Here is a 27,650-nt window from a genome sequence, read left to right on the forward strand (position 1 = left end):
GATGGTGGGATGAGGCCAAAGTGGTCTCATGGACCACTTGGCAACTATTTCCACTGAAGAAAACTTCAGTTACATTTGCCATTTTGATGGTCCTGCCATTGGCATTGACCGGCTACCTCCTTCCTCCTTCTGGGTTGGGGAGCTGCAGACTGGGTGTGGTAGGAGACAGACCTCAGTGGGTATAATGCCCACCTTCCATTGCAGCCATTTTCTCCAGGGGAACTGATCCCTATTGCCTGAAGACCAATTGTGATTTCAGGTTGGACATCCCCAGCAACTGCCTGGAGACTGGCAACCCTTCATGAGAAGGTCTTCCCAGTTGGGCCAGGCCCCCCTAGTTGAACTTTGTAGCTTAAAGTGCAGTGCGAGTAAAGCTACCGCAATTGATTCCGTTGTGTAACTGTATGCAGCCAGGTCAGAAACCCTGGTGTTTGTAAAGGCAAGGCCAGACCCAAGCCACCACCAACCGCAGAGACACACACACGAAGGCAGCCTTCAGTGTGCAAATGATTACAAGCCCTTCCGTGGGCAGCTTAGGTAGCAACAAGTGGCTCCCTCTCGCTGGGGGATTAGAGAGACTCCAACTAGGCCCGTGGCGCACCAGGTGTGCCTAGACAGGTGGCTGCTCCTCTCTTGCGGTGCGGAATGCCAGGGCCTGTCCTTCCCAGCTGCATCGCGCCGGCTCGCCAGCAGCGTCAAAATCCCCAGTGGCGCTTAGGGGGCTTTTGTGCCTGGTGATTTGGAAAAGGCTTGCCGCTTCTCCCTCATGGGCTCCGCTTCGTCCGGGGCCGATTCCCCCCCCCCCCCCCGAATGTGCAAATCAGGTGAAAATCCTCTCGGGCGCTAGTGCTACAGACCAGAGGGCAAAGGGTCAGGCTTGCTGGCGAGAGCCGGTGTGCGAGCGGCGTGCTCTCCAGCGCCGGCTTTTACGCGCTAAAGGCAAGAGGGGAGGAGAAAGGCAGTTTCATCATCGCTTCAATGAGCGGAGCGGGCTTATAAAAACGCTCCGCTCGGGCACCGTCGCTTGGCTGCCTTTCCATTCTAGCGCCTGGGAAGGTGGGGAAGCGAGGCAGGCACCTGACCGAGGCAGTCCGTGGAGCTGGAAGCTCCCGCTTCACACGCGCTTGGACCCCGGAGGAACTGCTTGAGACTGCTCGGAGCCCACCATGGGAGTTCAGCCCGAAAACGGCAAAGCGCCCAGAATCGGCAACAGCCGACACGGTTTCAGCACCTGCTTCGGGATCGACGTCTGCCAAATGAAGGTACAACCTCACCACGGATGGTTGGGGGAGTGTAGGAGGAAGAAGGAGTTTAACCAGCCATTTGCATTTAAAGAAGTAAATATACTTTAATAAATCCACGTCTGAAGTCACAATTAAACTTGTGTCTTGGGAGTCTTTTAAAATCCGGCTGCGTCTGCATGGGCAGTAGATTCTTGCGGATGTGATTGTGCGAACAAGTGTGTGAGTTTTGCAGTTTTTAGAAGGATTATGAATTTTTAGAGCAGATTTAAGGAGCAGTTCTAAACAGGGCTACTCAGAAGTAAGCCCTTTACTTTTCTGGGGGCCTTTGTCTCAGGAAAGTTTCTTTAGGATTGCAGCCTTAATCTTGTTGATCCAGTTGACCTGGGGCAGTATCTCTTTATATCTAAGTCCCTAAACATAAGGGCATGTGAATTCATAATAGTATAGTTCCCTGGACTGTGTTCTATATATGCTTACTTGAAAGTAAGTACTATATTCAGCGAAACATACTTCTGAATCAGCAAGCACAGAGTTTGTCTGTAAAGGTAACTTTTGTTGCAACACATTATTTAAAGGTAGAGTTCTGATGTCAAATAAATTCTAGGCTGTTGCGATAACCTGACTTTATAGCGTTGGTTGCTAAGGTATTCTTCTCCTCAGCAAAACACATGACTTTGTTTACATACACTGGAGTGCTTTCACCCTGATTCACAGTTTCAGTGCACCCCCTATGTGTGTCTGCTCAAAAGCAAGTCCCATAATGTGTGGTGTTTCTTCCCAGATAAATGTGCATAGGATTGTACTGTCAGAATACCTTTTGTAAAACAATGGGAGTCTGCTTAAGTCTCTTTTCTGGATTGGGTGGCAATTCATCTATCAGTGAGTTAACTCCTAGGCTAAATTATTGTTGCTTTGATGGTGTTGATGCCATCTGACTTCAGTCATTTGGGAATAGGAGCTTGTGTTTTTGTGGTGCTGCTGTTAATCCTCCAGTGGGACATTTAAAAGCCTCACTTCCCTGCCTTTTGGTGGTGATGGCTTGCTGTAACCACATGAGGCTTGGGGGGGGGGGTTGCCTCTTGGGCATGTGTGTGTGTTGTGCATTCAAATAAAATAGCAGTCACGAGTGCACACGCTTTTGTCAACATGCTGAAAGATGCAGTTTTTGCAGAATAGATTCTAGTGGTGATTTTTTTTTCTTGGGCTGGAAGAAATGAAAGGCAGCTGTTTAGCAGCTGGGAGAACAAGCATACCTTTGATGGGCCACCAAAGAAGTTCAAAGATTTTAGAAGAAAGTGGAGGGAAAGGCAAGACTAACAAGTTTCCTAAGTCAGAGGGGAGTTTTGGTGCCATGTCTTAGGCTGCTATCCAAAGCATACATATTTGGGAGAGAATCCCATTGAAATCAATGGGACCCACTCCAAGGGGGTGTTACAGGCTTGCAGCCTTATGGAAGAAGGCTGGTTTAGAAGGACATCTTGACCCTATGGGTTATGGCGACGAGATGGACTGCAGAGAAAAGAACCTGTAAGCAGGCAGTCTGTAACAAGATGACCAAGAGGAAAACTCTAATAATAAAAAGCAAGGTTTTTGTTTGTCTGAAACAAGAGAACACTGAGTCTCGAAGGTGCACAAAAAAGGCCCAAAGAGGGCAAAACATTTGTAAGATGACTGAGGAGACACATATGCTGGGATAACTAAATGGAGTACAAATGGAGTGGAGTGATTGCTTATATGCTTTGGGGATGGAGGCAGATCCTGATGAGACTGCTGTAAGCTGCCCTGAATCTACAAGAGTGGACCACGTATAAATAAAGAAACCTGCCATCGGAGATGACTCTGGGGCTTGTCCTGAGGACTTTGGCTGATAGTGATGGAGAAGCATAAGCCCACATTCTCTTATTTGCAGGCCAGCAGGAACAGGTTCCCCCCTCCCCCCCAAAAAATCATTTCTACATTCCAAAGCTTTAGCTGCATGCTTTAGCTGCATAGGACCTGTAGGAAAGAGACCCTGGAGACTAGTTCTTAAGAAATATTTTCCCTTTCCTTGTGTTATTCCATGCCAAACTCCATCTCCTTGGCCCATGCTCACCCTTGCATTCTACAACTTCGTATGTAGGCAGCTACCCCTAAGTTGGCTCTTTGCAGAGAATAATAACAGATGTGACTTAGGAAGTGCTTTGACAGAAGAGATGTGGTTGCCACCATCTGCTTTCTGTAGCAAATAAAATGTTTTACCCCGCCCTGCATCCAAGACAAGAGGATCTCAGAGATCCCCACAAGAGCTAACAGTGTCTTCAGTTATTAACATACATCAAAAAATTGTGTTGAACAAAGCTTGTTGCATGTTAATAAGCTTGTCTTGTATATAATGGGTGGAAGTCTCTCTACAATAGATGGAGACTTCACCTACTCTGTTTCCAGTCTGAGTGAACAAATTAGTTATTTATTGGATTGTGTTCTAAACCATCCTGTCTTTGAAACACACCTAATGGATGTAGATCTGATGGTGAACTCTGACTCACTATATCTATCTGGAGTAAACTGTATTAATCTTTTATGTGTCACTAGACACATCAAAGATTAATACTATATATAGATATATATGTGCAACAGCGGCTCATATGAAGATTCTGAGGCTATTGCTGTAAACTGCCCTATCCTAAGTCTTCCTTTCCCAGTTGTTCTTTAAAGGTTAAGTGAGGCAATTGGCCCCACCCCTTGAAGAATGCTTCCTAGCAACCAAAGCCAGACAGTAACAGACGTTCCTGTCCTTAGGAAGTAAGGCTTTTCTTCACCCAGGTAGAGGCAGAAAGGGTTCTGACTCCTAGCACCAGCAGCGGTGACTGCTGCAGACACGGGGCAGAATTGTATGTTGTTCTTTCCCTGGTTCTTTTGCTCTAACTGCTGTTCTTTAAAGGTTCCGTGAGGGAAATAGGCCCCTAGCAACCATGGTCAGGTAGCACTACAAAGCAACCATGGTCAGATAGTGCCTGATATTTTGTTCCAAGTCTAGGTATCAGTGCAGACTGTCGCTCCTGTCTTGTCGGGATGTCTTGGCCAATGAAGGTTTGTCTCTTGCTTTGTAATACTTATAATCCTATTTTCTTCCTCAACAAAGACTCAAAACAGCGAACAACAACATTTAAAATAAATATATCTTTTTAGAAAACAGAATCCACAAGAAACAGACACTGATGTCAAAGTCAGACATCCTCCTATGCCCTTCTGGTGAGCTCACATCCCTCCCACACCTCAGAGGCTTTAAGAGTATAAGCTTTACAGACATTGTCAAGAAGGCCAAGGATGTCAGCAGAAATGTGCTAGATGTTGGGTGTGATGTTCTCCTTTTTTTGGTTAATCTTCAAAGTCATTTTCTTTTGCATGCCTGGTGAATCCCTAGTAGACAGACTGCTATCTCGCAGGAGGGACTTGTTTTACTTGCATTCAGGGACTGGCCACTTGGCTATTACATATAGCGGTTATGATGTTTAGAATTATATTTTGGTATTGCCTTAGTTCTTGTGGTGATTGTACCCATTCAGGTGACTTTTCTGAAATCAGCCACCATCAAGTCAAAGGAAATAGCCGTTTGAGTTAAAGTTCCTCTCTGTTAGGGCAACAATAATTTTCTTATTCATTTAAATTTGTATATGCTGCTTTTCTTCCCAGTGGGGGGGGGGGACTCAAAGTGACTTACAACATCATTCTCTTCTCGTCCCTTTTATCCTCACAATCCTATGAGTTAGATTAGGCTGAGTGAAAGCTGAACATCCAAATGCTACCCAGTGAGTGAGCTTCCATGGCAGAGTGGGGATTTGAATGAGTCTTTCAGACCCTAGTTGAGTGTTCTAACCACTACACCCAGTGGCATGATGTTTAGAGCTACAATTGAGCAAGACTCTCTCTGAGTAGGTGCTTTGTTTCTGCTTGAGAAGAGCTGGAGCATTTCCAAGAACCTACCTGTACAAAATGTGTTAGCTGTGTTGGTAACTAAACAAACAGCATAACTCTCATAAGCACCATTGGTAGCCGTGAAACACTGCTGTAGTGCCAGTACAAGGCATTCCTTCATGAAATGCACTCCAAGCTCTGGTCTGTCAGCTCAAGATAATGGAACTTCTATTTGTTTTATGATGCTGTGTTTACAGAGTGCTTTTCTCAAAAGTTTCTCCAGAAATAATAAACAGTATTTTCAGATAAAGCAGAGGGCCACTGAGCATTCTTTCCTGCCTCCTGCCTCTGTTTCATCTGCTGTGGGGAAACTGCTTGTATTGCTGAATCACTTCAACATGACTGTCTGAGGTGGCCCCAGTTGCTGATGCTACCCTCGTGATGAAAGGAGGAGGAGCCAGTGCCTCTCATACCTTTGTGCTTTGATATTTGGTCTCCATCATTCTATTGGGGATTGTGGATGAGAGTCAGCAAAAGAGAAATTTTGAATGCCCCCTCCATGAAATTAGTAACTGGGGAGCTGAAAAAAAACTTCTGAATGGAGCTGCCAGAATTACCCAGGAGGAAGTATATCTCAGTTGTATTTCAGCATTAAATGGAAGAACATCTAAGGTCCAGGTGAGCCCATTTTGAACTGGACCTTTTAAATAAGCAGCAATTGTATGAAAGGGGTGGGTGGGGGTGTTGCTAGCTAGCCCATTAAGAATCCTTAAAAGTAGCAGCTCGTAAGCAGAACTATGAATATGCTGGACTGAAAAAACTGTAATTATGAATACATTTTGTGTGTAATTGAGACTGTAATTCTATATACACTTGATTGAGTGTAAGAGCCATTAGTTATGCATTGATTTATGCTTCTATTAATCTTGGCTGATCACCTTATCTGTATGCAAAAGATTCACCGGGTGGGGGGGGGGGTGGAATGGGGCAAGAAGCCCATAGGGCACTGAACTAATTCTGAATATGGAACCTCTGCCCCTAGGCTGTCCACCATTGTAAACTTCTGAGAAAAGTGTGTGGAAAAGCATTTCCCTTTAACACCCAGTTTGAAATTCCTAAAGCTATTAGTACATTACTAAAAGATACAACTAGCCTGCCCTCTTCCCTGTCTCAGACCAGCAGATGCAATAAAAGCTGCCCTGAGGGTTGCCAGGTCAAATTCAAGAAATATCTGGGGACTTTGGAGGTAGAGCCAGGAGTCATTGGGTTTGGAGCCAGGGGCAAGGTTGTGACAAGCATAATTGAACTCCAAAGGGAATTCTGGCCATCACATTTAAACAGACCACACATCTTTTAAAGGCTGCTCTCCATTGGAAATAATGGATGGGGCACCTTCTTTGGGGGCTCATAGAATTGGACCCCCAGGTCCAATCATTTTTGAAACTTGGAAGGTACCAGATGCTATCCTGCAAATTTGGTGTTTCTATTTCAAAAAACAGTCCCCCCAAAGACCCAGATACCATTGTACCCTATGGGAATCAGTTTCCATAGGGAATAATGGAATGCCCAGCAGACATTTCCCTCCCCTGCCCCTAATTTCTGATGACCCTGAAGTGAGGGGAGGGCCTCCAAACTGGAGGATTGACAACTCTACTGCCGTGTGTTGCAAATAAGAGAACAGTTGTTGTGCCACAGGTTCCTGCAGAGATAACTCCAACAAGAGAAAGATCCAGGTGGGCAGCTTACATTCTGAATAAAACTTTGTTGGTCTTAAAGGCTATACTTGACACCTGCTTTGTTCCAAGAAGAGAGTTAAGCCACAAAGCCACATGCTAAGGTGTGCAGCCCTCCATTCCTGAGCAAGTGTTACTAACAAGTTGGACCATGGAGCAAAATTCTTTGTGACCCCTGATTTTTCACCAGACTCCAACCATTAATAAAACCCAGTTACACAATTGTTTTTAGCTATATTTTCCCCATATTTACTTAGAGAAGTACCTTATGAGATGATGGCGCACAGGCCTTCTTTGCCTGAGGCAGCCTGAATCAAGGCGAAATCTATTTATGTACAGTTGGTTTGCAAGGTACTGTCTCCACTAATCATGAGCAGGGCAGAAGAAATTCTTTGAACTTCATCTATTTTTCCCAGTCTTTTAGAAGTACAACTTCAAGCTATATAAACCCTAATTCTGCCTGTGGCATATTAGGGAAAGTCATGGAGGATGGATTCACCAGTGACTGTTAGCTGTGACAGATTAATAGAACTTCCACATTGAGAGGTAGCTAGGGTTGCCTGGTCCCGCCCCCCCCCCCCAAACCACTGGCAGGGGGTGGGGTTGCCAGCTCCAGGTTAGGAAACTCCTGGAGGTTTGGGGGTGGCAGTGCCGGATTAAACTCTGTGGAGGCCCCTGGGCAGTTGAAATTATGGGGGGGGGGGCTCACAAATTATCTCAGAGTCAGAGAGCCCTACCCACTGCTCACAGCCCCTGCTGCAGCCTGCAGGCACCTTCTCTAAAGCCCCTTTGACAAAGCTGTGGGGAAGAGGCAGGGAGAGGCAAACTTGGTGATGATGCCTGCAGCAGTCGCACACACCAGGCAAGTCAGGCAAAGAGCAGCTCAGTTGCTGGCTGCACATGCAGGCTGGGAGGGCCGCAAGCAGGGGGCGAAAATGGGGAAGTCAGCCTGGGGCCCCTAAAGGCGTGGGAGCCCATAGGCCAGTGTCTACTTGGCCTAATTGTTAATCCAGCTCTGGGGGGTGGAATCTAGGGAGGACCTGAGTAGGGTTACAATGCAATAGAACCCACTCTCCAAAGCATCCATTTCCTCCAGGGGAACTCATCTCTGTAGACTGGAGATGAGCTGTAATTCTAGGGGATTCCCAGGTCCCATCTGGAGGCTAGCATCCCTAGAGGCAGCACAAACCTCTGAGCAAATCCTGGGAATGAGCAACTGGGGATAGCCATAGCCTTTATGTTCTGGCTGTGAGATGGGAATCTGCCCAGCTGCTGTTGGAAACAGAATACTAGACCATGTGAACCTTGACCTGATCCAGCCTGGCAGTTCTTATATTCTTAAGAGGCAGCCCCTGATGCTGCAGTTCTGTTGATATTTAGATAAGAGAAGCTCAGATAAAGGTCATGACACTGCAGGTTATATAGTGCTGGGTATAAACAGAGGGGAGGAGGCTTGAGGTAGCCTAAGTGGGAGGGAGTGGTTGTGAGCCAAGGGGGCAAATAAAGAGAAAATGGAGATTGTGTCTCCACCTATGATGATGGGCTGGCCACTCAACAACAAAAACTGGAAACACTGATACGAGGGATCCAAAGATTATAACATTAGGCATGCTAGAGCACTTGGAAATGGTTGAGATCTCTGAAATGGCCTGGAAAGACAAACATATTATCTTTGGTCAGGGCTGCTGTGCAAAATGATTTGGGAAAATGACTTGAAGAAATGGGTGCTCTTATATTCTAAATGAGAGCAGCTTTCAGTAGCCAAAGAAGATTTGCTTTGGAAGAGATGGTGGAGGAAAATGCTACAGAATTAGGTCTGAAAGGAAAGATGGATAGGCAAGAGAATGGGATTTTATGGCTTGAGCCACAAGAATCCATGTTGGTTTTGTAGCAGCCAATTCATTCGGCTGCTCCGCTGAATGCAGATGTGTAAATGACTCTATTATCTGAAATCTTGAACGTGAAGACAAAGAGGATTCACTGGTTGAGAACCATTCTGGTGGCAGAGCTAGGAACTATGAAGAACCCATGAGAAAGGGAAATATGGGAGGGGCTCCCTATATATTATTCTTTTACTTAAGTACAAGCAGTTATTAGAATGCCAAAGCTGAATCACCTCCAGACCAAGCAGTCAGAGTTTTGTATATTAAAAGATATGTGCCACAAATGACTCACCTGGGGATGAGGAACAAGTGGCCTCTTAAAAAGTTTTGAAGCTAACTTATTTTTGTGGATTTATTTGAAGGATGGCAAGGTCTAACCTTGGCATAGTTCTTATATGACAAAAGCAAGCCCTTCTGGTTTCAGTGCAGTCAAGTGTAAGGAAGGATGATTTGCCAAGGGAAACATGCCTGCTTACTCTAGCAATCCTTTTTGGTCCACCCTTTCTTCAGGAGCTTATGGTGGCATATGTGGGTCACTTATCTCCATTTCATCTTCACACCTAGCGTGCTAAGTCCTCAGGCCGAGTGAAGGTTCTCCTGCCTTTTCAACCTGCCAACCTGCATTGGGCTGGCAGGGGGTCCTCCCTCAACATTGCCGACGTGATGACATCACTCAGAAGTGGCGTCATCATGCCGGCGATGTCACATGCTGGCCACTCTAGGAGTGTCCAGGAAAACTCTATGGTTTCCCCAGATGCTCTAGCAATTTGTACCGTAGAGTTTTCCTTCCCAAATTGCCTGAGCAATTGTGAAAACAATAGATGTTACCAGCATGATGACGTCACTTTCGGAGGCTGCATGGGACTTGGCAACCCTATTCACACCAACCAATTGGATTAGGTTAGGATGAGTAGGAGTGACTGGCCCAATATCACCTAGTAGATTTCATAGTGAATGGGGATTTGAACCCAGGTTTGCCTGGGCCCAGTTCAATACTCTAACCCATGGTGGCTCTCATTATGCCTATAGGGAAGCTACTTCTGATGAAATTCCTCAGACTGTGCACATTATAGTGAATCCACTGGGAACTAATGTTACCAATCCCCAGGTGGGGACCCCCCAGTTTAGAGACACTTCCCCCACTTCAGGGTTATCAGAAAGCAGGATGGGGGGGAGAGGGAAATGTCTGCTGGGCACTCCATTATTCCCTATGGAAACCGATTCCCATAGGGTATAATGGAGAATTGATCTATGGGTATCTGGGGCCCTGGGGGGGGCCTTTTTTTTTAGATAGTGGCACCATATTTACAGCATAGCATCTACTGCCCCTCCTCAGAACACCCTCCAAGTTTCAAAAAGATTGAACCAGGGTGTCCAATTCTATGAGCCCCCAAAGAAAGTGCCCCTATCCTTCATTATTTCCAGTGGAGGGAAGGCATTTAAAAAATGCGCAGTCCCTTTTAAATGGCCAGAACTCCCTTTGGAGTTCAGTTATGCCTGTTGCAACCTGGTTCCTGGCTCCACCCCCAGAGCCTCCTGGCTCCCCCCCCCCCTCACCCCCAGCCAAAATTCCCAGATATTTCCTGAATTAGACCTGGCAACCCTACTGGGAATCCAATTCCTTCAAGTTCTGATATTGCCTGCTTTTGCTAAGAACAAATTCAGGACAGTTCAAAGGATGTTGTTGTAGGGTGGTGTTGCTGGCTGCTTTTCTACATGGCTGCTGCTGAAATGTTGGTGGGAAAACAGGGTGTGATAACTTGTGATTGAATCAGGATGTAGCTTACGTTTATCTTGGCAGCACTGTGATTAGGGGGGGTAGAACAGAGGAAAAGCGTTCCTTGCAAATGAGAGAGATGTGGTTTTGAGAGTTTCCTTGCCTTGTGTCTGGGTGCAGAGAATGAGCAAGACAGTTGAGAAGAGAAAGGTCAGGAGCACAGGAGATGAAGTTACATTGTTTATATGTGGTTGAGACTGAACTTCTGAAACCTTTTTATGTGCATGTATATCACAAGGTGCCTTTACTTTTATAGATTTTTGTTTTGGCTGGTGCATTTCTCCAAGGTCATGGCAGGTGGAGTTTTTATATGGACAATTTGGTAATCAAAAAGCAGAAAATCCTATGAGGAGCATTGGTGGTTGCTAGCTTAGCCAGACCATTTTGGGGATCAAAGAGTAGGCTAGCCCATTTTATAGAGGGAGGGGTGGCTGGGTGCCTGAGTTTCAGCAAGGAGTGGTCATTGTAGATAAGATTAGCATGAGGCAGGGGAGTGTTGCTGATTCTCAGAGCAAGCCTCAGGTGCTGGTGTGAGAAGAGACGTTGCACAAGGGTGTAGGTCAAGAAAAGCAAAAGCGATCTGAAGCCCCAGAGGAAGGCAATAATGCACTCTGGTACTTATCTGCAAAGTGAGAGAGAAAGAGAGAGCACAAAGAAAGTACAAAGATCAAGCTCTAGCATAAAAACACACATACACACACTGGGAAGCAAACAAGTGAAAACAGTGGCAACAGGATTCAGGAAATGGGATGCTCTGCAGGTGCTTTCTCTGAACTTTCTTTTGCCAGTAAAATGGATGCAGAGACCAGTGGATCACTGGATAACTAAGACAATTATTCACCACTTTAGAGTTGGGGGAAGCCCCAATCCACAAGGTATTTGATATTTTGGCCATAGAAATGATCTCTCTAATGACTGGATTGGAGGTGACAAATTTAAATTGGATAACAGCATGTTAGTCATAGATTTAAGGTATTTACAGATTGATTTCTTTTGTATCTCACCTTTCCCCTCACCAGGGACTCAGGGCAGCATGCACAGATTTCTCTTCTTTATCTTCAAAATGGCCCTGTGAGATAGTGAATTGCTCAAGAGTCACCCAGTAAGCTTTACAGTTGAAATCCAATACTGGAAGAGCAAAAGGTCCCAGGTTCAGGCCTGGCCAGTCCAATTAAAAGGATCTTGTACAAGGTTGGCCTATTTTACAGGCTTGTCTGTAGAGATTGCCAATAAAAAGCTGCCTGAGGATTTCTAATGTGCTTTCTAACTGCTAACTACTAGTAGGGCTATATTAATGTAGTAGATGAAGTGAATTAGGATCACACAGTTGGATCAAGCCAGCTTTCCCCCTAAATCTTACTCAATTCCCCTCCTTACTACAGTTCCTATTGCACATGGATTTTGTCTGTCTGGGTTCAATGATCTCCATCTTAACTTTTTTGCATAGTCCAAGGGGACCCCTCCTTTTTTTCACCAGCAGAAAAACTGGTTGAGTCTATCCCAGGAAACCAAGGTTCAAAACCCTTCTTCCTGGTGGCTAGGGTTGCCAATTTCCAGGTGGTGACGATATCTCCTGGGATTACCACTGGTTTCCAGATGACAGATCTGTTAATCTGAAGAAAACTGCCATTTTTAGAAGGTGAACCATATGGCATTGCAACCCAGTAAAGTCCCTTCCCTTCCCAAACCCCACCCTCCTCCCCCAAAATCTCCAAGTATTTCCCAGCCTGGAGCTGGAAATCCTTCTGGTGACCTTGAATCAATCAGAACCTTCTAGTTTAGTTTCTTTCACAAGGGTGTGTTAGAGGTAATCCACTGTGTGCAGCTCCTTCACTATACAATAATTTATAGTACAGTCTTGTAGCAGTTAAAAAGTTTCAAAGTTGCACATAGCAAAAAGGGGTGGGGATCCCAAGAAACGTAGCAAGCATAACAAGAACTTCATAAGCATTATTTAAAGCCCAATGTGCATAATGTACATTATGCACATTGGGCTTTAAATAATGAAGCTTGGCAGATATTTAAAAATGCACAAGCTAGCAACAGAGTTTAGGACACTGGAATTTCGTCTGGAGCCAGCAGTCTGACAATCAGGGCTGGGCTGCTCAGGCCCCTTCCAGCCCTCCCTGCTCCCTTTCTGCTGGCATCATGACTGGGAAGCTGATGAGAGAAAGTGGGCCATGACACCAGAAACTGGCCAGACAGAACCATTCCGGCACCATCCTAGCATACCTTCCACAGGTAAAGGGGAAGTCTCTGTTGCACCCCCACCCCCCAAAGCCTGCCAATTGTTTAGCATCTTTTTGGAGTGTTTGGCTCTAAGTACAACACCACTGGGTCTAGTTTGTGTAGTTTCAAATTTAGAACTCCAGGTCTGACTGTGGTCAATCCTAGTCTATAAAGTATCTCTAATTATAACAAAACCAGAGGGGGGAATCATGGAGAAGCAAGCCACCCCAGAAATGATGTCCTTCATTCTCTTGCAATGGTCTTGTGCACACACAGCCCTTCATCCTCGCTCTTTTCTGATGTTGAAAAGTTTTGCATCAAGTTTCTTCAACTTAGTTTCAGAGGGTAGGCATAATGGTCTGCAAAAGAAAAGCAAGATTTAAGTCCAGTAGCACCTTAAAAGCCAACAAGGTTTCTAGGATGTAAACTTTCAAGAATCAAAGCTCCTTAAGATGCCGTTGGATTCCAAAGTTGCTACTGGGAATGAGACTGAGCATTTAATCAAAACTTGATTTTTTTAAAAAGCCTTTCCAAACATATTATTAAGAAAGGAAGCAGAAGAGAATTTTTTGCAGATGGCTACCTAGCACCCTGTAGGCTTTCATTCATTCTATTTTATTTTGTTAAGAAATATTTTATTTCAATAGAAAAACACAACCAAACTATAAAACATAATAGCCAAGAATACCATCAACACTCCGTTACAAACCCTAAATTCACAGTTACCAACCATCTAGCTTTAGTTGCATCAAGGGAATTATACCCTTATCACACAAAAACTCTAAAACTAGTTTCCATGTTTCATCATACTCTGATAAGGGAACTACTGCACGAGAGTCCCCCAAAAATTGATTATGCATAATCCTGCCCATCACAAATTGTTCCCAGAGTTTCTGGTACCATTGTCTAAATAAAGAACTTGTGGGGGATTCCAATTCCTGGCAATAACCAAGCGAGCAGAGGCAACCAATGTTGAGACAAAAGTTTTGATGGTTTTATCTTATCAGTGAATCAGCCCAAAAATCCAGTAATAAGAATTCCGGGGAATAAGGCAATGGAAGACCCACCATGTTGGAAATCTCTTTATGAATGACCCTCCAAAAATTCTGAACAATATGGCATTCTCACCACATATGTAAGGTATTGCCTTCTTGATTACAAGATCTCCAGTATAATGGGCTCAAAGACTTGTTTATTAGGCTTAGTTTGTGTTCTGTTAAATACCAATTGGATAGCAACTTATAAAATTGGAGTTTAATATTCCAACAGCAGGATTTATTGGAGGGAGAGTTCCATATCTGTTTCCAATCAGATTCAGAAAGGGTAAGTTTTAAAGAATGTGACCATTTTTTTAGTGTGGTAGGGGGTCCTTATATACTGCTGTTACTAATAATTTATAGAGAACTGAAATCATGGCTTGTTTACCTTCATTCCCTTTCCAAATTAATTCCTCAAATGGAGTTAATGGCCAGAGTAAGTCTTTAGACCTGATTAGTTTAGTGATAAGATTTTTAAATTGGAAATATTTAAACCAGGAGACCTTAATTCCAAACTTTTTTCCATTGAGGATTTATCTAAGAGTCCCCCATCTTTAATCCAGTTACTTATGAACAACAGACCAGTGAATCTCCATTCTTTAAATTTGCCTGGATCCTTCCCTGCTGGAAACCAATCCTAGTTAACGAAGGTCATTAAAGGGGAGGTACCTGGAGCTAAAATTTTCCTGTATTTGTCCCATATCTTTAGCATGTTGTCCAGTATGGGGTTAGAAGAAATCAAATTAGGTCTATTTTTAGAAGGGGACCAGGCAAAAGTAACAAAAATGGTGAGGAGAAAAAGCTTTCCATTGAAATCCAGGCTTCAACAGAATTCAATTTTAGCACTTGAGTCAATGGAACCAGAGAAGCAGCAGCATAATATAAAGCCAGGTTTGGGATGTTCAGACCACCCAAATTTGAAGGCCGGCAGAGTGTCTGAAATCCAATTCTGGGTTTGTGACAAGACCAAATGAAATCATTAAGAGCTCTTTGCCAGAGCTGAATTTTCTTTAGCGGTATCTGAAATTACTTCTAGGGAGTCAATTGGAGATGATTATATATATATATATATATATATATATACATACATACATACATACATACATACATACATACACACACAGCAAGTGCAAAAAGGAGAGGGGATAGTGGGCATCCTTGCCTAGTACCCCTATTTGTATCAAGTGCACCAGATTTCAGATTGTTTGCCTTAACTTGGGCTTTTGTGGAGGAATATAGAGTCTGCAGGGTACACAGAAATTTGGGGCCGAAAACCCATTTGGCTTTCATTCATTTTAAAAAAATTAGGTTTACAAAAACCAGTGATTAAGGTGGGGCACTACTCTCTGCCTCATCAATAAATATTAGTCGCTGGGAAACATTCTCATATGTGCTTTTTTGTGGGCAGTTGTCTTTCTCAAAGATGTATTTTATGTTGTAGAAGTTTACTCTTTTAGGGTTGCAAAATCCAGGTTGGTAAATTGTTGAAGTGGTGCCTAAGGGCTGGGGTTTGAGGAGTGGCCTCAAAGGCGTATAATGCTATAGAGCCCACCCTCTGAAGCAGCCATTTCCTCCAAGGGAAGTGACCTCTGTTGCCTGGAGATCCAGTTGTAATTCCAGGAGATTTCCAAGCTGCGCCTGGTGGTTAACAGCTCTGCTTCTTAGATTTGTAGACTTTTGTATTTTTAAAAAAGCAATTTATCATGTTACATGATGCTTAAAAATTTCTTTCTTGTGGAAAAAATGCTGATTAAAGTATTCCATTTTAAGTGTCTTGTTCTAAATGTTTTATTAGGTTTCAAGGGTGTTAGGAAATGGTTGGGCAAAGGGATATAGGGAAGTGTCTTTTAAGAGTCTTGAAGGTTCTTGCTTTGAGAGATCTTTTGTTATCCTGGGTTGCCTCAGTCTGCCCCACAGCATGTCAATAATTCTCTTTCTTTGACTTAATACTTTTTAAATTTAATTTATGACCTGGCCTTTCTCCCCATGGAGCCCCAAAGCAGTGTACATTGTTCTCCTCAGTTTTATGCTCTTAACAATGCTGTGAAATAGGCAAGCCTGAGTGTGTGTGATTGACCCAAGGGCACCCAGCAAGCTTCCATGGCAAATTGGGGATCCGAATCTGCACCTCATAGACCCCCCCAATCCAACACTAGTAGCTGCCACAGTAACTCACAAGAATGTACAGTGCAAAAGAAAAACATATAAGTCTAATTTTTTAAATGATAGTAGACAAATTTAGTTATTACCCCTCCCATGCACATAACATTTCTATGGCAGCAGTTTTCAACCACAGTTGTGGTGTTTTTGTTTGGGGTGAACCGCTCTGGCATGCTGCAGTAGCCCATGGAGTTCTAATTCCCCTGTCTGTGGTGACAAGTAATTTATTTAACAATAATTAAATCCAAAGTCACCAATTTGTACAAATTCATCATTATCACTTGAAGAAAGTGGAGTGCTTAAGAAGTTATAGAATTCTGCAAAACCAGTGATGCTAAGAGAAGCAAGGAACTCCACAGAATCCTGGTAGAAGAATTTTGCTGAATAGGGCTGCCTATGAACATAGCACAAAGTTGCCAAGAGAGGTTCTTCTTCCTTACTCTGGCTTCTTTGTTCCATGCTGGCAGCACTGAATGATTCATGATTGGGCTTAACTGTACTTATACCCCAACATGAAGCAGCAGCTCTTTAGTAGCTTCCTGGTGTTGGCAGTAGGTAGATTGACTTCCTCAAGCTGGCACTGTTCCTTCAGAGATGAAGGGACCACTATAATTGGCTTTGTGCCCTGACTCTAGAGCACTGTTTTTTATAGCAAGGTAAAAAGACAATCTGTTTCCATTGAAAAATCAGACACATGATACCCCTGACCCGTAATCTTTAGAGACGATAAATTTGGTGGCTACTGTATGCTTGATTTTGGCCTGAGTGGCTGACATTCCAGCTGTTGTACCCTATGTCTTCTGCTAAACTTGGGAATGATACTTCTAAAGTGTTACAACATAGGCTGTATTTCATAACGGATGTTTGAGTGTTGTCTTAGTAATTGTTTAAGGGTAAACGAAGTTGTTGACTGACTGTGTTATCTTATATAAGCTGTGAGAAAAAGGAGGGTATACATGATGAAAGAGTTCAGGCAATGTCAGATACAATGTCAGATAGTAACTGTAAATGTACGTGGATTCTAGTCAGCAAACAAAGCAAACTATGCTCTAGTTTTTATGCGTTCTCGTAGTATCTTATGGGACAGAAGAGGTTAAATTATGGCATCAGGGCTGTATCTAGTCTGGCCTTCAATTTGGTAGGAACATCAGTCCGCCACACCAAAATTCTTAAATAGTGCAAGAAGAGAAGGACATAGAAGACCAACTTGTAGCCCTAAACAGTGGGTGGAGACCAAAGCCTAGTGATACTCAAGCCAAATGGTTTGCTGCCCATCCCTGTTAAAACAGCCTAAACACAACAGAAAAAAGTTTCTCAGTGAAAGGGCAAGACTGTACCCCGGGACAGAATATAGGTACCTTTGCATGCAAAGGTCCCAAGTTTGATCACTGTCCTACAGGAAGGGCTGTGGCAGTTGCAGAAATTCAGAAGTTCAATCCCTGGCATCTCCATTAAGGGATCTCAGATGACAAGGTGGAGAAAAACTCATTTCTGCCAATGACAGAACAGCTATATATTGCCTATTGATGCATAGCAAAAACTCACTTGTCATACAACATCCACAGCTGCCTTGATGGCCCTGCTTGGGCAGAAAGTTGGGCTATAAATTTTGTAAATAAATCTCTAGACCCCAAGGTCAGTGGAAGCCCCCACTGATAATACATAAGTAATGTTTCAAAAGCCCACTTTCTTAAATGCATGAGATGTTACACTCCATGGGCAGGAAGTACAAATGGGAGAAGGGATAATAACAGAAGGTTGTGCATTCTAAGGTATGGTATTCTCAGGGCTTTTTTTGAGCAGGAACGCAGTCCCGGACTGCTTGGTGTCAGGGGGTGTGGCCTAATATACAAATGAGTTCCTGCTGCTTCTACAATAAAGCCCTATGCAAAACAATGGTGATGTGGGTGTGGCCTAATATGCAAATGAGTTCCTGCTTGGCTTTTCCTACAAAAATAGGCTTGGGTATTATATATTATATTGCAGAGCACAGATGAAAACAAAATCTTGTCAAAAAAGTAAGCAATCCAGTCACTGGGTGTTAATGATGCCAAGATCCTGAAGAATTTAGCAAAGTAAGATAAATAATGCATATCTGGAATATGGCATCAGAAAGTAAATATTTGAGAAGCCCACTTTCTTTTGGGCCCTGGGTAAAAGTTCAGGATGGGACCCCATAACTACTGTCACCATCCCACTGGGGCCAAGCAAGGGATGGTCCTCACCCTGTGAATGGGAGATGGGAACTGTTGCCAACAGCTGGTTTCCTAAGCCCCAAATAGAACAGGCATGAGCGAGCTCACTGCCCACATTCCAGATGGCATAGACCCAAGTGGCTATTGCCAAGGCTGGGCAGCCCAAGCCTCTTATAGGGCAGGTATGAGTGGCGGCTGCAGGATCCTACTCTTTTTCTTTTTCCTCCTCTTCCAGCAAGGGAGCCCCCCAGCACCGGCCCTGGTGCCCATTGGCTAAGACTGCCCCTGTCTGCATGAGATGGAAGTCTGTGTTTTCCTAAGGACATCTTGTTGGTACAAGACTATGTAGCATCTGGGTGTGAAGAAAAAGATGCCTGTGTAATTTGTCTAACTTTAAAGTCAAGCTTGGCTTGGAAGACAGGGAAGCAGCTTGTATAAACAGCCTGCAGCCACGATCATTCATCTATGCTTAATGGTAAACATTAGAGTGATTGAAAAGGTGATTGAAGAAAGCCTAGATGCATGTGCCTGGTGATAGGAGCGTGTGGATGCATGTCTTGCTTTTGCATCTCATAGCATGCCTGAGTATTGCTAAGGTTTGCCTGAAGTTGAGAAACATGATCTGGCTTGGGGGTCTGACTCCCTGCTGTATGAGAGTCACTTAACTCACAGTGGAGAAGAAGATGATGATTTTGGATTTATATCCCATCCTATACTCTGAATCTCAGAGAGCAATCACAATCTCCTTTACCTTCCCCCCCCCCCGCCACAACAAACACCCTGTAAGGTAGGTGGAACTGAGAGAGCTCTTACAGCAGCTGCCCTTTCAAGGACAGCTATGGCTGACCCAAGGCCATTCCAGCAGCTGCAAGTGGAGGAGTGGGGAATCAAACCTGGTTCTCTCAGATAAGAGTCTAGGCACTTAACTGGAGGAGGATGAAATAGCTGTGCACCTGACTGGTTTTATAGCCAGCCTTTTTTGAGAGTTCTTAGTTGTTTTCCCCCTTGGGTCGGCTTATGCATAATGTTGCAGCCTCTTTGCTCACTTGGTGCAAGTTATCCACTTTCACAAGCAACTCAGTGGCTGAAGTGTTCAGCTTCCAGATTCAGTATTATCCCCGAGTCTTTGCTTTCTGATTCTTGCTGTTCAGTAGTATGAATGACAGGCAGCAGACTTTTGCTTCTCTGAAGATTTCCGTTTGCCTGTTAGGAGGGAGGGTCACAACCTGTTCTGAATGGAGTTGTATTCCACTTGAAGAAGCAGATTTGTCACTTGAGGCTCAGGTGGCATTGGTTGCTTGGAGTGCTTTCTACCAACAGCTTTGGCTGGTGACCCCAGTTGTACCATTATCTGGATAGGGAGAGCCTGGCCTCAGTAATCTGTGCTGGTAGTCTCCAAAGTAGTTTACTGCAACACACTTCACATGGAGTTGCCCTTGATGATGGTTCAGAAGCTGCAACTAGTGCAGAATTTAATTTAATTTTTCAGTTTATATGCCACCCTATCCTGCAAGTGGGCTCAGGGCGGCTTACAAGAATGCAGCAGCTAAACTAATAACTGGGACCTGGAGGTCCAAACACGTATGTTTTCAATCCCAACTCAAGGTGCTGGTCCTAACCTATAAAGCTCTACACAGTACCTATCAGACTGCCTCTCCTAACCTCAATCTATCCGGACACTGCATTCAACCTCTGGGGTCTTCCTAGGCTTCCCAGTCCCCAGGTCCCAGTGGGGGATCCCCCCTTTTGCAGGCTTCTTCCTGCCCCCAGTAAGCTGGCTAGTGGGGGGATGTCCTGCCCCAATAGCCACCCAGTGCCTTTCCACTTTGGAAGGCTTGCTTTTTAGAAGGGGTGTGTGCCTTTAAATCTGTAGGAGCCAGGCTGAATGGGGGTGGGGCAAGCCAGCAGAACAACATAGCTGTTCTCAGTGAACTGCTTGAAAGGAAGGGAAACCAGCACAATAAATGGAGAGTTTCTTTTATATTTCTTTAAAAGTTGTTTGCACAGTAAAATAGAGATTAAAGAGTAAACTAGAACCAGGGCTTTTTTTAGCAGGAACATACAGGAACCCAGTTCCAGCTGGCTTGATGTCAGGGAGTGTGGCCTAATATTCCAATGAGTTCCTGCTAGGCTTTTTCTACAAAAAAAGCCCTAGCTAGAAACTTTGGTTTCCCTGTATTAGTCTGAAGAACTTGGCTGAATATACCGCAGATTGTTACATTCAACAACTCTGAGTAAATTGCCCCAGTAAGATAGCAAAAGTGTGGGATTGCAACCTGTTTATTTTAGCTGCTGTGTATGAGTGTGAGCGAAGGAGAGAGAGACAGCAGTGCAGCATATTTATTTATTTTAGGGAATATGAAAGTCTGGCTCCACCCGCAAAGCCCCCACATATTTTCTGAGTTAGACTTGGCAATCCTAGGCTTTCTCCGGGTGCCAACCCCTTAATAGGCTCAGAAGGTTGCAACTAGAGGGAAGTCTATAAAGACCTCCCTGGCTACGCAGGGGTCCAACATGATTAGCCAAGTGTTTTTTCTTTTACTTTGGGCCAGACCTTTCTGGATCACTTCTACTGTTCTTTAATGTTTTATGTTACCTTAATTTGTAATGTTTTTATCGTATTTTATTTTTTAGATTTGTTGTAAACCACTCAGAGCTTCAGCTATAGGTGGTATAGACATGAAATAAATAAAAACTCTCATGCACACAGCATATGAACTTGAGCAGGCTGATTTCTCTTCTCCCTTCCTTTTACTTATGCTTTGCTGGCTGCCAGCATTCAATGCGTGCAGCATTTTCTAGTCCTCACCAGGCAATGTTTACAAGTTTTTCTTTTCCTTCAGGTTAATTTGCAACATCATATATTTCTGCATACCTGGGGAATCTATCAAGCAGATAGAGCATTGCTCTGTATGTGAGTGGCCTGCTTTTCCTGGTTTCATGATTGTTATGTGTAAGGGGCGCAGTTAAAACAGATTAAAGGAAAAGTGGGAGCCAGCTAAATATAGATCAAATAAAGAACAGCCTGCTGTGTCTCAGGATATGGAACACTTCCTTTCCTTAGCCTAGTCAATATACAGCTTCTAGAAGGCTATCGTCCTTGTTTCTCTGGTCTGTTGTCTTTTTCTCAACAAAAATGTATCCAACCTTCTTTTTTTATGTATTGCAATACTCTGAGCAGCTTAGATGATATGTAAGATTTTATAGCTGAAGAAGGGAAAAACCACAATGAAATGGAATTCTGTGAATATGACCAAAACAGCTGTGGTCCAATGGCAGTGATTCTGACAACAGCTTGCAGTTGTTAAGCATGCTCATGCTGGAGGTTATTAGCCAGCGCCTGGCGCCAGATAGTCTACCCCCTTGCATCTGCTGCCATAGGGCAACTGGTTGCTGTGGTTGTGTACTTTCTTGAAGGGAAGGGGAAAGGATTTCCCATCAACTATTGATCCTCTGGCCTGTAGCTAAGGCCAAGCTGATCTTCCCCATGCTGATGTTCATTCTGGGATGAGTGAGCTGCATCCTTATATGAAGAGCCATGCTGGATAAGACTAACTCATCTAGCTCCATATCCTGTTTTGCTCAAAGTCCAGCCAGATGCTTTTGAAAAGTCTGCACATACGGAATGAAGGCTGGCCTTCAGAATTGCTTCCCAGTGCCTGATGCTTGGTAGCACACTTGTAATGTACTAAGTGACAAGACGTGTTGAAGGCAACATGCTTTATTAGCGAGTACATCACAAAAGCAAGGCAATGCGGGCCGGATCCCGATTATATACATACCCCGGAACAACCCTCAGCCTGGCCAGGTCCAATCCTGGCCAATTAAACTTCCCACAACAGATATTGATTGGCGGAGCGTATTTGCAGAGCTACATCCGGGGACCAGTGGACTTCCACTAGTCACCTTCATAGCGTCCGCTGTGTTGTAATTTCAGGACTGAAATGCAAGACACAACACTCCTCCCCCCCTAGTTCAAGACACAAGGTCTTTCAAATAGGCTGGCACCCTGCATTCCTGGGTCGACCTCCTCAGGGTTATTTGGGGAGTTGGAGCGACTGCTGTGGCTGGCGGGGCGGCTGGTTCCTCATGGTGGGGTGGCGCTGGAAAAGGGCAGTCTGTCGCCTGTTGCTGTTCCGGAATCTCCTCTCTGGGGGGGGGGGGGTGCTCCCTCTGCTGTGGTGCTCTTCCGCCCGCATAGTCGGTGCAGCCGGCATAGGCTGGGCAGCTTCCAGGGGTGTTGCTGCTAGTACTCCCCTGCTTCTGCTCCCCCGATCGTTGTTGGTCCTTCTGGCAATGTGCGATGGTGCAGCCGGTCAATATGCCTCCTTAGGATCTGGCCCCCCTTCAACGAGACCTCGTAGGAGCGGGACCCGGTGAACCGCAGCACCTGGGTGGCTAACCACTCTGGCCCGCTTGCAAAGTTCTTTGCGTAGACTGGATCCCCTGGAAAGAATCCCCTAGCGGCTTCCCTGGTTTTGGGGGAACTGCGGAGGTCCGTAGCCCAGTCAGGATGCAACCTGTCTAGCCTCGTGATCAACTTTCTCCCCATTAGTAACTCGGCAGGGCTTAACCCGGTGACGGGGTTGGGGGTGATTCTGTTACCAAATAGGAAGGCTGCCAGGCGGTGATCCCAATCTCCCTGTACAATGCGACCCAGGGCCTCTTTAGTGGTGCACACCATGTGCTCTGCTTGGCCGTTGGTGGCTGGATGGAAAGGGGCAAACCGAATGTGCTGGATGAGGTAGCGATTCAAGAACTCCTGGAATTCCCGGGAGGTGAAAGCGGTCCCATTGTCCGTGACGAGGGTCTCGGGAATCCCATGAGTGCAAAAGACCCTTCGCAAGGCTCTGACCGCTGCCGCGGTGGAGGTTGAAGCTACGGGAATCACTTCCAACCACTTGGTGTATGCATCGACTAAGATAAAGAATATTTGGCCCTGGTATGGCCCCGCAAAGTCTAGGTGTAACCAGGACCACGGCCTCCTGTTGGACTCCCAGCGGTGGACAGGGGCACTGGGCGGATCAGGTCGGGACTCTTGGCAGGGTTGGCACCTTTGAACCCACCCTTCTATCTCCTCGTCCATCCCAGGCCACCATACATAGCTATGTGCCAGGGCCTTTATGCACACTATCCCCGGGTGTGTTTCGTGTAGGGCTTCCAGCACTTGCTTCTGCAATAAGGAGGGGGGGGAACCACCACCCCGCTACCCCAGAGAAGGCACCCCTTGTACATGGACAGTTCTTCTCTGCATGATGCGAATGCCCTTAATTCTGCGTCCAGTTTGCCCATGGGCCACCCCCTTCCCACCCAGTCTAAAACACGGGCGAGGATGCGGTGTCTACCTGTGGCCCTAGCTACCTCAGCGGTGTGGAGGGGGCTCTCTGGTAGAGTCTCTATAAGCATCACATGGTGAGCGGGGGCGGGATCCGGGTACATGGAGGGCAGCGGCAGGCGGCTGAGGGCGTCCGCGTGTCCCATAGCTTTGCCGGGGCAGTGGACCAGGGCATAAGTGTACGAGTTTAGGAACTGGTTCCATCGCAGGACGCACTGTGACTGAATTTGTGGTGTCTGGCGATCTGGGGCGAGGAGGCCCAGTAGCAGCTTATGGTCCATGGCAATCATGAAACGCCTACCGTACAGGTAGTCGTTGAATTTATGCACACCCGCCACTATTGCCAAGGCCTCCTTGTCTATCTGGGCATAGTTGCGCTCCACGGGGATCAGGGTCCTTGAATAATAGGCCAAGGGAACCTCCCTCCTGTCCAGGAGTTGGTGCCCCAGAACAGCGCCCACCCCATACGAGGCAGCATCGCAAGCCAGAATCACTGGTAAGGATTCGTCAAAATGGTGGAGCACATCATTGGAAACTATGAGATCCTTGATTGCCTGAAAAGCGGCAGCCTGCTTCTTTTCCCAGACCCACGGGGCGTTTTTATTGAGGAGCCTATGAAGGGGTTCTGTGATGGCCGCTTTGTGGGGGAAAAATGAATGATAAAAATTTAATAATCCTTTACCTTCCTCCCCCACAACAAACACCCTGTGAGGTGGGTGGGGCTGGTGAGGGCTCTCACAGCAGCTGCCCTTTCAAGGACAACCTCTGCCAGAGCTATGGCTGACCCAAGGCCATGCTAGCAGGTGCAAGTGGAGGAGTGGGGAATCAAACCCGGTTCTCCCAGATAAGAGTCTGCACACTTAACCACTACACCAAACTGGCTCTACCCTTACAGTGGCCCAACCCAAAACCTGTACAGGGTTTTTTTTGGAAGTCCCGCAGTATGAAGTCTGCCGGTCGCAGCTGGGGCCAGCCACGGGGACAAAGTTTTCTTAGAGACTCCTCTGAAATTATGGAGATGGAGGAGCCCGAGTCCAGCTCCATCAGGCATGGAGCGCCCTCGATTAGGACCAACACCCTGACCTTATCTGGGGTGGTGAGGGGCAAGTTCATTACCTGCAGGCTGGTCAATGCAGTTGAGTAGGCATCAGTCGAGTCATGGTTGGTGGACTGGTGTCTGCGGGTGGCCTTGGCTCAGCAAGCCCGTACTATGTGGCCCACTCTTCCTCAGTTCCTGCAGTCCACGTTGCAGTAGGGGCAGTCCCGGCGCTCGTGTGGATCCCCACAGCTGGCGCACTTGGTGTTGGCTGGTCTCTCTGTCGCTCGTGGCCGCGTGGGCACTCTCGGCCCCATTCCTAGTTGGCAATGTAGCTGGTTTGCCTCCTCCTCCTCTGGGTTGCCCGGTGCCATCTCCTCCTGGTGGACGGCTTCCTCTTGCGGGTTGTTGTAAGCTTTGGTTGCTCTCTTGAACATGGTGGCTTCATTGAAGGCAAGTTGGAGGGTGAGCTCTTCCTTTGCGAAGAGCTTTTGCTGCAGTCTTTCGCCTCGGAAGCCCCAGACGAAGCGATCTCTCAGGGCTTCCTCTAGCTTGTCGAAGCTGCAGTTCCCTGCGATTTGGCGGAGGGCGGCCAGGTAGACAGTGGCTGTCTCTCCCACCCCTTGATCCCTCTTGTGGAAGAGGAATCAGCGGGCAATGATGGAAGGCTGGGGCAAGAAGTGCCCAGTCAGGAGTCTGACTATCTCCTCATACGTTTTCTTCGTGATCTTCGCAGGGGCCGAGAGACCCTTTGCGATCTCGAATGTGGCCTCCCCGCAGACACTAACAAGCACGTCTTTCTTATGGCTGTCATTTGTAATCATGTTCACTCGTAGGTAGCAGTCGACCCACTCCGTGTAGGTCTCCCACCTATCAGGTTGGCAGGCTCGAACTCTGCAAGGTGGCCCGTCGTCCCACTTGGGTTAGCCATGGCGGCGGTGGGCGCTTCCATCTCCCTTGAATGCGTGCCTTCCTCATCTCTGGCCAGGTCAGCGAAGTCCCACTTGGGAGTTACCTGGCTAGAATTCCATCCTCGTCGCCACTGTAATGTACTGAGTGACAAGACGTATTGAAGGCAACATGCTTTATTAGCAACTACATCATGAAAGCAAGGCAACGCGGGCCAGGTCCCAATTATATACATACCCCGGAACAACCCTCAGTCTGGCCAGGTCCAATCCTGGCCAGTTTAACTTCCCGCCACAGATCTTGATTGGCGGAGCGTATTTGCGGAGCTACATCCGGGGACCAGTGGACTTCCACTGGTTACCTCCGTAGCATCCGCTATGTTGTAATTTCAAGACTGAAATGCAAGACACAACAACACTGAACCTGGAGGTTCCCCTGAGCTGTCATGGTCAGCAGCTGCTGACAATCCATGTACTTTGTTAATTGGTCTGTTCCCCCTTTAAGGCTATCAAAGCTAGAGGCTGTTCGCACAAATACTGGAAGAGTGAGGTTCATAACTTATACAACATGTAAAGTACCTTCTTTTGTTTGTCCTGCATCTTTCATTCATACATTTTATTGGGACAGCCCACCAAGGGAAATGTATAGCATTTCACAGTTTTATACATATCGGAGGGGGGGAAACTCCCTGTCCACTAGTCACTGTACATAATTTTATAAATGTCTGTTATATTCCCCCATCATGTCTTCCAGTCATCCCTCCTTCTTTTGGCTGCTACAGCTGTGAAGTGGTTAGGGAGATTACCTTTGTATTTCACATGTAACCTAATTAAAGGGCTAATGTGTTGAATATCTGGGGAGGCACTATTATAGGTTTAGGGGTCTAAATCGTACATGATGATCACACATATCGCTACATAAAATAATGTAGGATTTTAAAAAGGTTTTCCCAGCACTTGCTGGTACAAAAAAAGGAATCTTGGTTTAGAAAACACACCCTGTACTGAACTGTGCACGGTACTGATTAATGAATTATTTCCTATTACATAGACACAACTGCAAATGTAATAAGATTATATTCTAGCCTGTACTGACTCTATCCTGCAGTAACAGTAGCTGATAACAGAACATATCTGGCTATCACCTGATCATGATACCTGGCATCATCATGAAACAGCAGCACAAACTGTGGTTAAGACATGGGCTTTAACTAATAAAGCACATACTGTTCTTCAGAGAGACATTTCCTTCTCCCTAAGCACTAGGAGTCCGCTTTCAATTAATAAAGATGCCATTCCTCCCTTCACAAATACCCTGGTCCAAAGTTGGTTTTCTCTGCAGCAGTTTTCTGGACTGTAGAGAAGAAAAATTGCAAGCTTGGTCATTTAACAGTGGAGCTCAAACTGCTTTTAAAGGCCATTACAGTCACAAATATTGACTGCAGCTTATTTTGCAGATGGAGAGGGGGAAAGTCCATAATGCTCCAGCTAGCATTGACAGAGAGGGATGGGGTGGCACTTCCTGCAGAAGGGCCTGTTAAGTGTCTGTGGGTAGTTTTTGTGGATAGTTAGATGGCAGAGTTCATTAGAGACTGGACTGCATGCAAAGCATTCTAAAAACCCAGATTTATTTGCTGTCTTTAATTAGGTTTATTGAGGAATTTTTTAAAAAAAATTATTGTGCTACATCTTTATTTCACCTTTGTTTTGCCATTTGGAAGTTGTGAATCTTCCAAAGGAGCCAGTGGGGCAGATCCATGATGCCTGGCTCCTCCCTGCTTGGTTTCCGGGACATTCAAGATTTGTAGGAGGAAGGGGCTAGAGAGCACCCCCTTCCCAGCTACTTACAGTACCACCAATAGTATAATGTCAGAGACAGAATGGGGGGGGGGGAGGTATATTGGGTATGGTGGCGGGGAAAAGAAGTTCATATTTGTATTTTTTTTATCTTGTAAGCTGCTTTCAGCACCATATGATATAAATCAAATATATAGCAGGATGTAAATCAAATATATAGCATGGTCCTATAGAAGACCACCTCGGGGTGGTGAGAGGGTCCTGATATTCTTGTCCTGATTAAACAATCTTTTATTCCTATTTACTGTAAAATTAGAACTGAATTAGATCTAATGACTCAAATATGGCTCAAAGAGGCCAATAATCCATTTCTTTTAACCTTCTGCAAGTGTGTGTGTGTGTGTAGGACAGGAGTTAGATCT

At 45.6% G+C, this 27,650-nt stretch overlaps 1 protein-coding gene across 2 annotated transcripts in view; it reads left to right on the top strand.

Moving 5' to 3' along the window:
* The first annotated feature begins 865 nt into the window (after positions 1-865).
* SLCO2A1 (solute carrier organic anion transporter family member 2A1) overlaps positions 866-27,650 on the top strand; it is an 86,300-nt gene continuing 59,515 nt past the window's right edge. Inside the window, exon 1 of one of the 2 annotated variants that reach the window (XM_060242078.1) lies at positions 866-1,262. In XM_060242078.1, coding sequence (XP_060098061.1) covers positions 1,167-1,262 — 96 coding nt within the window. In that variant the 5' untranslated portion in view covers positions 866-1,166. Of the gene's footprint in view, positions 1,263-18,444; positions 18,628-27,650 lie in introns of those variants that run through there. The other variant, XM_060242079.1, reaches the window with a different exon arrangement.

Source organism: Heteronotia binoei, chromosome 6 (genome assembly GCF_032191835.1).
Source record: "Heteronotia binoei isolate CCM8104 ecotype False Entrance Well chromosome 6, APGP_CSIRO_Hbin_v1, whole genome shotgun sequence".
NCBI classification, from domain to species: Eukaryota; Metazoa; Chordata; class Lepidosauria; order Squamata; family Gekkonidae; genus Heteronotia; species Heteronotia binoei.